Source organism: Zea mays, chromosome 2 (genome assembly GCF_902167145.1).
Source record: "Zea mays cultivar B73 chromosome 2, Zm-B73-REFERENCE-NAM-5.0, whole genome shotgun sequence".
Lineage (NCBI taxonomy): Eukaryota > Viridiplantae > Streptophyta > Magnoliopsida > Poales > Poaceae > Zea > Zea mays.
Genome location: NC_050097.1, coordinates 190,552,069 through 190,563,251, shown reverse-complemented (window position 1 = coordinate 190,563,251; position 11,183 = coordinate 190,552,069). Strand labels below are relative to the sequence as shown.

Below are 11,183 nucleotides of genomic sequence, written 5' to 3'. Positions count from 1 at the left end.
ACACCCAATGGCATCCAGTTGAGAAACCTTTGTCTTGCCGTGAAGGGGTTTCTGTGCCGCGTCAAACATGTCATAGAATGCCTTTGCGGTCGCCTCTGGCTCGCCCTCCGTACGTCCTTCGACGAACTGTGCCTCGTGATAGTCGTTCAACATGTCCGCTACCCCGGTATCAGCATCGTAATCCTCGACGCGTTGTCTCACCACCTCCTCTCTCGTGCGATGCGCTTCACCATGGAAGATCCACCGAGTATAGTCCGGCGTAAATCCATTCTTCCAAATATGTTCTACCATGGCCTTCTTTGGTTTTCTTTTCCGGTTGTCACATTTGCTGCACGGACAAGGGACTAGGCTAGCTCCTTTAGCAGCTTCGCCATATGCCCGTTCCACGAAAGCATCGGTCTTCCTAATCCATTCTGGGGTGACATCATTACGTCGAACGCGGCCCGTGTACATCCACTCACGGTCCTCCATCCTCTAACATATATAACCGAGTATAGTTTAATATAGACATGTAATGCATGTACACTACGTTCCTACCTTCTAATAGGTGATGATAGGTCCTAATCCCACCCGCGGTTGCGTAGATGGAGTTAGTTTCCATGCTCTACTCCGATCCGAGATAGAATTTCGGCAGCACCTCCCCGCTGTTCTTCGGATACACGTCCTAGCAGGGAGAGTGTACTGTCCGGAGAACAACAGGGAGGTGACGCCGAAACTCTATCTCGGACCGGAGTAGAGCATGAAACTAACACCATCTACGCAACCGCAAGCTGTCCAAAAAACGTGGACAATTCGAAACTGATACATTTGTAGATATGCAAAGATCTGCATATCTACACCGTATCTCTTTCGAACGGGAGACGCCTAACAGGGTTACGTGATCTACGACCATGATGCGGATGTAGAGGTTATACCTAGGGTGGCGGTGGAGTCAGCCTAGTGGGGCTGTGGCGCGTCGGTGCAGTGGCGATGCGAGGCAGACCCGCAGCGGCTAGGAAGACCTCTGCAAAAAAAATAAACAAGTCTGTCAACAAAAAAATTCGGCAACACCTCCCCTGCACGGGGAGGTTTCCAAAACCTGCAAATAAAAGTAACAGCATGATGGCTGACATTCACACGTATACCAGGAGCACATAAAAGCTTTGATAATACCGTTGAAGGCGACAAAGCATTTATAGGCATATGTTTTGAGCATATAAAAGCTTTGATAATACAAGAACATATATACTAACGAAGATAATTCAGTATCAATCGTTGGGTGAAGCTTCACCTAGGGTTTCTAGAATCCATCACATAAATCATTTTTATCATTTTTACCGTGGAGGCGCGGCGTCGTCGAGGCCGAGGGCGGGCGTGGGACGCAAAGGCGCGGATTCCGAGGTCGAGGGCAGCCGTGGGGGCGCGGCGGCGTGGGGAGGCGTGCGCGGCGGCCGACGATGCCGGCGGCGTGGGGGCAGGGCTGCGGCGGCCGGCGGCGTGGAGAGGCAGGGGCTGCGGCGGCCGGCGGCGTGGGGGCAGGGGCGCGGCGGCCGGCGGCGTGGAGAGGCGCGCGGGCGCGGCGTGGAGACGGCAACGGAGTGAGAGAGAGAGTGAGAAGAAGAAGTTACCAGGTGCTATTTACACGTTCTTTGCCGAGTGTCCGCGATCTGGCACTCGGCAAAGATTTTTTAAAAATATTAAAATATTCTTTGCCGAGTGCCAGATCGCTGGCACTCGGCAAAGTGTTCTTTGCCGAGTGCCGGATCGCAGGCACTCGGCAAAGAACATTTTGCCGAGTGCCAGCTGGATGACACTCGGCAAAGAATCTTTTACAATCCTTTGCCGAGTGCTGTACAGCTAGCACTCGGCAAACATAGTCTTTGCCGAGTGTCCTATGTAGACACTCGGCAAATCATATTTTTATTTTTTATATTTTCCCTACCAAACTTTTTGTGGTATGTTCCTACACTATGTAGACCAACATGTACCATTTTGGGATAATTATAACAGTGTTTTCTATACCTAGTACATTTAGTTTGTTTATTTGAATTTCTTCGGAAAATTCAGATTTGAACTGCAGGTTACTCGAAACTTGGAAATCCGTGCATGCAAAAATGATATCCATGCTACTTAGCACAAGTTACGACCGATTTCAGGAGCGGACCGGAAACTTCGAGCACCATGCTCACTCAACATGACCGTAAACTTGCCATCCAGGTGTTTAAAAATTGTATAAAACATAAACAAAGTCAGAAAATCATGAAACATGTCCACGTGTCATGATATCATATGTAGAGGCTGTGATAAAAAATTTAGAATGTTTGGAGAAAATTGTGAGACATTATGTGTAGAAACCTAAGAGAACCACACATGAAATCATAGAGTTTCAATGTGGATCTCTTAGGTTTGTACACATAGTGCGTTACAGCTTTCTCGAAACTTTTTCAATTTTTTATCACAGCCTCTACATATGATATCATGACACGTGGACAGGTTTCATGATTTTCTGACTTTGTTTATGTTTTATACAATTTTTAAACACCTGGATGGCAAGTTTACGGTCATGTTGAGTGAGCATGGTGCTCGAAGTTTCCGGTCCGCTCCTGAAATCGGTCGTAACTTGTGCTAAGTAGCATGGATATCATTTTTGCATGCACGGTTTTCCAAGTTTCGAGTAACCTGCAGTTCAAATCTGAATTTTCCGAAGAAATTCAAATAAACAAACTAAATGTACTAGGTATAGAAAACACTGTTATAATTGTCCCAAAATGGTACATGTTGGTCTACATAGTGTAGGAACATACCACAAAAAGTTTGGTAGGGAAAATATAAAAAATAAAAATATGATTTGCCGAGTGTCTACATAGGACACTCGACAAAGACTATGTTTGCCGAGTGCCAGATATTTGACACTCGGCAAAGACTGACGGCCGTCAGTTGTAGACGGCCGCTAACGGCCCTTTGCCGAGAGCCGTATTTGCCGAGTGCTTGACGCTCGGCAAAGAAGTCTTTGCCGAGTGCTTGGATGGGCCGAGTGTACTACACTCGGTAAACCAGCTCTTTACCGAGCGCAGAACTTTGCCGAGGGCGGTACTCGGCAAAGTCTGCTTTGCCGAGTGCCCGATAAAAAGCACTCGGCAAAGCCTTCGGCACTCGGCAAAGGCGCGGATTCCGGTAGTGGATGCTAGCTTCCAAATCGATAGAGATTATAGTCAATCATACTAGATTTATGTTCTACCTCAATGGAGGAGCGATATATAAGTTGGAAAAGTTCTAAGCAAGAGATGATAGTTAATTCTATGATCGAGGCTAAGTATATAGCAACTCTTAGAAGATGATAAGGAGGTTGTCTAGATCAAAAAGTTTGCTTTCTGAGTTAGGTGTGGTGTCGAGTACACCATATCATTTGGTCCTTTATTGTGATAATAATGGTGCCATTGCATATGCCAATGAACCTAGATCACAAAAAAATCCAAACACATACTTTGGCACTACCACCTTGTTTGTGAAATCATTAATTGAGGTAATGTGAAGATTTGTAAAGTACATACTGATTCAAGTGTTACTAATCTATTGACAAAGCCTCTTCCACAACTAAAATATGAGACACACACGAGTGCAATTAGTATTAGATACCTGCATAATTGATTTTAGTGTAAGTGGAAGATAATTATATAAATGTCTCATATTTAGGAGTGTTGAATAAATTGTTATTTAGCCCCTTAAATTATCATTATTATATTGATTGGCGAGTATTTGACTTGTTCATGAAACTCTATAAATATAATGTTATTCAAAATATTCTAGTGTTATGTCACTATGTAGAACGATAATGATTTTATATGGTAGCACATGTATTGATTGATAATCATATTTCATGGATCATTGATATAGAGATATCAAATCAATAATACAAACACATGATAAAGTTCATAAGTTTGTTTTGTTAAAATATATGTCATCAATCGTTCACGAGTGGTATACCTGTTGGATCCTTAGAGATGGGTTTGTCATTGTTTCTCACTATATGTAGTGATGCATTTGAGGTTATCAAATGCTATTATGTAACTTGGTAGCAATAAAAGCAGTTTTTGAATGTACTATGAATTATAGAATGGGATGTGGGCAAATCAAGATAGAATTTGTCCCTACATAATGAGAGATAGAGAGATTCTAGATCTCCCGATATGATCGGATTAAGAAAGTGCATGGCCATACTAATGTGATTAAAGAGTTCATCATGATGTAACTAAAGAGTTCGTCACAAGTTGTAATGATGTAATTCACTACAAGACTGAGTGAAATGTTGAGCTATTATAAGGGTGGCACAAATCTTACTTTGAGTTCGACAAATGTAATGTGATAAAATGATCAAACATATGTATATATCATGGTTTAGTTGATACTATCTTTATGTGCATATGTGATTCAATATATGCTGATAGGCTTCGCTATTTATTAATGGCTTACAATAGTTTTCGATCATGGCCATCTACATATGAACCTAATGGGTTATATACTTAATGGGTTGGAACATTTGCATAGATTATTAAATCTAGCACAAGTATCAGATTTTTGAATATATGGCCAAGATACAATCATGATCCAAGAGAACACTAACAAACCTTTACGGTAAAAGCTCATTAATAAGGGTCTATAAATACGATAGGGCTGGTCTGCCAGAGAGAATCATTTAGCCATTGTCGTCTCTCTCCCTACGCTTACGAACGTGCGTCCAACACACCACTGTCGTTTCTCTTACTCCATGTGCGGTACTAGCACACCGACCAATGTCACGACGTTTCATCTCATGCGTATAGATACCATGGAGACATTGTTACTATATTGATCAACAACAAACTTAAGAAGCATGTGTAAATGTGTTGCTTACGAGAGGACGTTCAATCATTTTTACTATATCGATGTATTCTTTTTCCGCTGCGATGTACGTCACTACACCAAACCAATTAACTTTCCAGAGCCTAAACTCTAGGAAGTTAGCTAAACCCTCGAAATTAAAGCGATACCGTCGGAAGTTTGGCTCTCGAAAATTTTTGGTCAGAAGTTAACTTGACTTCCTATAGGTTATAGTGGTAGCGATTGATGATTCTTCACTCACATGTTAAATATGCTAGATAATGATGGTGCGTAGTATACGATTTTTCCTACGCTACCTTGTAGTATGGTTTTAGCACGCGCTGAAACGAGTGTACACTTTGTCCACACATTCCGGATCCGAACAAGAGCAGTGTCACTTCCTCTGCACGCCTGCGTCTCACTGAAACCGGCCCACGCATCCGGATGTTTCCGTGCGCCACGCACGGTATCAGTGCCGGCGTCGCCCACCCATGCCCATGCCGATCAAGTTGCGAGGTGCCTTGCGCTTCACTCCCGGGCTCCCGCCGCCCGAGAGCGAGCAGCGAGCGGAGTAAACAAAATCTGCTCGGAGATCGGGGAACAAACTCGATTCGCCACTGCAGATTTCGCGTGCGCCCCTGCGGAGTGCCGACTCCGTAGACGACGAAGCCGATCCCGGTGGCTCCCCGTCTCTCGTCTGCCGCTGCACGTCAGCACATGGCAGAAACCGCTTCGCTATGCTAGTCTACTACTCTAGGCTCTAGCTCGTGCATCTCAGCACCTCTGCTATGGCTTGTACATGCATGTAAACCTTCTGCCTGTCTGTGTCGTGCTAGAAATGCTAGCAGAGGATGAAGATTTCTCTGGCAAACCATCAGGCCACTCTTATTGAAGACACTCATTAATTCTTTTGTTCCTGTCAGCAATAGATAGCTTCTTTCCATGGAGATCGATTGTGCTATCTGCAGCTCTTCAAGTGGTTCAAACCCCAAATATATGACTCTGACTACCACTCCTGGGTTACTGGACATAAACAAAAACCACGATTTCTAACTGGTGAAATGGGGCACTCAAACGCAGATCTCCAAGCCACCTACGGTAGCTAGCGTTGATGTTAAGCAACGCAGAGCTTGACGCGTCATTACGACCTCGATTCCTGCCCATATTCCTCATTGCTCCATGGCCAAATGGCCTAAACTAACTTCCACAGAGCAGAAGCAAGAACTCACGTTCTCAGGATCAGTGTCGAGAGTAATGGAGTGATGCAACACATCACACATGCATGGCCACGGTATTTATACAAGGATCCAAGAAGCCTTCGTGCTCACAGCATACCTTTCATGGTAGCTAGCTAGTGGCGTACTGCGCTCGCTACCACTCAACACGTCTCGACCCCGACCAAAAATGCCGAGTCTTGCGGCGTTCTTGGTCCTCCTGCTCCCGCCGCTGCTGCTTTCCGCTGCTGGTGCCGCAGAGGCAGAGGAGCTTATCGGCTTCAAGGCCACGCTGAGGCACGTGGACGCGGACGCCGGGTACACGGAGGAGCAGCTGCTCTCGCGAGCGCTACGCCGCAGCAGTGCTCGCGTGGCCACGCTGCAGTCGCTCGCGGCGTTGGCGCCGGGCGACGCGATCACCGCGGCGCGCATCCTGGTGCTCGCCAGCGACGGCGAGTACCTGATGGAGATGGGGATCGGCACGCCGACGCGGTACTACTCGGCCATCCTCGACACCGGCAGCGACCTCATCTGGACGCAGTGCGCGCCGTGCCTGCTCTGCGTCGACCAGCCCACGCCCTACTTCGACCCGGCGCGGTCCGCCACGTACAGGTCGCTCGGCTGCGCGTCCCCGGCGTGCAACGCGCTCTACTACCCGCTCTGCTACCAGAAGGTGTGCGTCTACCAGTACTTCTACGGCGACAGCGCCAGCACTGCCGGCGTCCTCGCCAACGAGACGTTCACGTTCGGCACCAACGAGACCCGGGTCAGCCTGCCGGGCATCTCGTTCGGGTGCGGGAACCTGAACGCTGGCTCGCTCGCCAACGGCTCCGGCATGGTCGGCTTCGGGCGGGGGTCCCTGTCGCTGGTCAGCCAGCTGGGCTCCCCCAGGTTCTCCTACTGCCTCACCTCCTTCCTGTCTCCGGTGCCCAGCCGGCTCTACTTCGGCGTGTACGCCACGCTGAACAGCACCAACGCCAGCAGCGAGCCGGTGCAGTCCACGCCGTTCGTCGTCAACCCGGCGCTTCCCACGATGTACTTCCTGAACATGACGGGCATCAGCGTCGGCGGCTATCTGCTGCCCATCGACCCGGCGGTGTTCGCCATCAACGACACGGACGGCACGGGCGGGACCATCATCGACTCCGGCACCACCATCACGTACCTCGCGGAGCCAGCGTATGACGCTGTCCGCGCGGCCTTCGCGTCGCAGATCACGCTGCCCTTGCTCAACGTTACGGATGCCTCGGTTCTGGACACGTGCTTCCAGTGGCCGCCGCCGCCGCGCCAATCGGTGACGCTGCCGCAGCTTGTGCTCCACTTCGACGGGGCGGACTGGGAGCTCCCTCTGCAGAACTACATGCTGGTGGATCCCAGCACAGGGGGCGGCTTGTGCCTGGCCATGGCGTCGTCTTCCGACGGCTCCATCATCGGCAGCTACCAGCACCAGAACTTCAACGTGCTCTACGACCTCGAGAACAGCCTCATGTCCTTCGTCCCAGCACCGTGCCATCTAATGTAGCTGTAACTTGAGTTTCCGTGTACCTTTATTTCGTTTCCGATCCGTTGCTATTTATGCATAGATGTGTTCTATGGATTGGTGATTGGTGCTTGGTACTTTGGTAGGGCTTTTAACTAGGTCGGTGATCTGTATCAGTAAAGCATACTGTATTTGGTTTATGTATTGTTGTCTCTTCTCAACATCTGATGATTATAATGACTCTTCTCAACATCTGATGATATCAGTAGGTGTTGGAGGACTCTATTGCCGAAGATCCTTGAAACCCCTTATTATCAAACCAAAAAGTGTTTCAGAAACTATGTAAACGAGGCACGGCTTCTGCTAAAAAGGTATTAATACATGAAGCAAGGCTGAAGGAAGGAGCTTCAGTTTGCACATGACGAAGTACGAAGCACAGAAGGTTAAAAAATCCAGAGGACTTAGCAGGGCAAGTGAAGGAAAAGGAAATTTATAGTTGACATATATAGGGCGGGCTCGTGGGCATGTTTGTCTATAAAGAAGAACAATATCATGCATTAGATATCTCTTGGAGTGTGTCGCACCCAACACGACGGGGGACCACTTCCGCCACGCGAAAAGCCTTGGGGACTTCTCCAATGTCGCGATATGTGCCAGGACGTCTGCCCCGCCTCATCTCAACCTACTTCCTCAAGAATCACCACCGGGCTCGAGCCTTTCACGGAGCAGCGAACACCTCGCGATAGGGAGGGCCACGATGGAGGACGGGACGACCGCGTCAAGTTGCAGGGCGAACACACGTCATGATAATTAACACATGTCGGCGCGTAGCCTACGGTAGGGGGCGGGCCGCCGTGTTTCCCTCGAGCAAGCCAAAATGTCGTGGCAGTTGTGACACTTCTGAACAAACTCCCTAAGGTCGATACTCTGAGCGAGCGAAGAACCCACCAAGAAATCCAAGACCTTCTCAGCCTCGCAGTGCAACAGTAGGCCGAGATCTCCATGTCTCGACGTCATGAGCCGAAGACCAACCGGTGAAGAAATAGTTGCGCCTCTTCGACGAAGAAAAACGCAAGGCCATCGGAGAAGAGATCAGCAAGCTTCTCGTTGTATGTTTTATCCGCGAAATTAACCACCCCGAGTGGCTGGCCAACCCCATGTTGGTCCGAAAGAAAAGCGGAAAGTGGAGAATGTGTGTCGATTACACCATCCAAATAAGGAGTGCCTGAAAGATCCATTCCCCCTCCCACGCATCGATTAGGTGGTCGATTCTACCTCCGGTTATGAGGTCCTAAGTTGCCTTGTGAGAGCACCTATAGGGGGGTGAATAGGTGATCCTGTAAAAGTAAACACTAAATAGCCACAAACTTGATTGTTAATGAGTTAGTGTGATCAAGTGGCTATGGAACACGCTCGTGTGAACAAAGCAATCACAAGAAGCAACACACGAGACACGCGATTTTTATCCCGTGGTTCGGCCAAGTAACACTTGCCTACTTCCACGTTGTGGCGTCCCAATGGACGAGGGTTGCACTCAACCCTTTTCAAGCGATCCAATGATCAACTTGAATACCACGGCTTTCTTCCTATAGTCTTTCTCCCATTTGCGAGGAATCTCCACAGATTGGAGTCTCTCGCCCTTACAATTTTGTCACAAGAGAGTCACAGTAGTAAGAGAGGGAGAGCAACACACACGCACACAAGCCAAGACTTGAGCTCAAAACACAGCATAGGGAGTACGTAACTCAAACGGAGCTCAAATCACTAACACAATCAATCAAATGCGTGGAGGCAGAGTCTGGGAGTCTTAGAATGTTTCTTGCAAGCTTGGTGTACTGCTCCATGCGCCTAGGGGTCCCTTTTATAGCCCCAAGGCAGCTAGGAGCCGTTGGAGATCAACATGGAAGGCTATCCTTGCCTTCTGTCGAGTGGCGCACCGGACAGTTCAGTGCGCCACCGGACAGCCATTGTAGCTTGTCCGGTGCACCATTTCCTTCCAAATCGGGCACAGTCGACCGTTGCTCCCACGGGTCAGATGGCGCACCAGACACTATCCGGTGCACACCGGACAGTCCGGTGCACCCAGTCGACCGTTGGAGCAGCCACGTGTTGCGCGTTGATCGCGCGGACGACCGTTGGCGCGGACGCCGTTGGCTCACCGGACAGTCCGGTGCACCACTGGACAGTCCGGTGAATTATAGCCACGTCACCCTGTTCCTTTTCCCGAGAGCGACGAGTTCGTCGCGGATGTCTCACCGGACAGTCCGGTGCACCACCGGACAGTACGGTGAATTATAGTCGTACGACTCCGTCGATTCTCGAGAGTGGCTAGTTCACCGGAGACTCGCCTGGTGCACCACCGGACAGTCCGGTGTGCCAGGCCGAGCTGAAGTTTGGTTGTAGACAGCCAAGTCTTCTTCAATTCACCTTTTCTCTTCTTGGCTCTGTTTCTAGCACTTAGACACAACATGTTAGTACACAAAAACAATGTACTAAGTCTAGAAACATACCTTGTGTCTCGATTTGCACTTCTTATTTTATTTGGCACATAAGAACTTAATCAAACGTGTTGGACATTTAATCACCAAAACATTGTAGAAATGGCCCAAGGGCACATTTCCCTTTCAATCTCCCCCTTTTTGGTGATTTATGCCAACACATCAAAAAGCAACCAACATAAGTGCAACATCAATGCAAATGAGGACCAAATCATTTTTGCACAAGATTTGACATATTTTGATCATTCTTTGCCACCACTTGGTATATTTTTACAAATCAAATTCATTTGCCTATCTCTAAGTCAAACACGCTTGTTTGGGCACATTGAGAGATATTTCAAGAGTGAAATTGATTAAGTGCCAAAAACTCCCGCTTTTTTCCATAATCAAAATTCTCCCCATAAGAGACCAGATTTTGCAATAAGAGGATTTTGGGCAAAACACAAATTCTAACTCTATTGTTTTCAAAATTCACAAGTGGTTGGCTGATCCATTTGCTTTGGTCTTAAATTTCTCCCCCTTTGGCATTAAGCACCAAAACGGGATCATTTTTGGCCCTTTAACCCCATTGCCTCACCAAAAATGTCAATTCAAAGCAAAAGGCAAATAGAGCATAAGAATGAACTTGGAATTAAATACACTAATACTGGAGTGCAGTGGAAGTCTTTGCATCGTCCAAATCCATTTTTCCTTTCAACGTACCTTTGAGACTGCATTAAGGATACTCAAACAAACAGGTTAGTCTCAAAGGGTCAAGTTGTAGCACACTCCCCCTAAGCACATGCATCATTTGCATACGGACTGGTGAGGTCCGGGGGGACTTGTACAACTTGAGCACCATAAATAAACAACAAGTGATATAAATGCTCAAATTAACATGATCAAAGGCATAGAACACATGTATGCTATAGATCAATCTAAGTTACGTGAATCTAAGACATTTAGCTCACTACGCAACATGCAAAACCTTTTCTTATCTAAAAGCTTAGTGAAGATATCAGCTAGCTGGTTCTCGGTGCTAATATGGTACACCTCGATATCTCCCTTTTGCTAGTGGTCTCTCATGAAGTGATGCCGGATGTCTATGCGCTTAGTGTGGCTGTGTTCAATAGGATTATCCGCCAAGCGGATTGTACTCTCATTGTCACATAGGAG

At 47.7% G+C, this 11,183-nt stretch overlaps 1 protein-coding gene across 1 annotated transcript; it reads left to right on the top strand.

Moving 5' to 3' along the window:
• Positions 1-6,080: 6,080 nt before the first annotated feature.
• On the top strand, positions 6,081-7,778 carry LOC100384173 (uncharacterized). Its single transcript, NM_001176750.2, has one exon. The coding sequence runs from the start codon at positions 6,241-6,243 to the stop codon at positions 7,570-7,572; it is 1,332 nt and encodes a 443-aa protein (NP_001170221.2). The 5' UTR covers positions 6,081-6,240; the 3' UTR covers positions 7,573-7,778.
• Positions 7,779-11,183: the final 3,405 nt, after the last annotated feature.

What these genes read in the sequence shown, in the direction of transcription:
- LOC100384173 (NM_001176750.2), top strand. Translation starts at nt 6,241, where the DNA reads ATGCCGAGTCTTGCGGCGTTCTTGGTCCTCCTGCTCCCGCCGCTGCTG.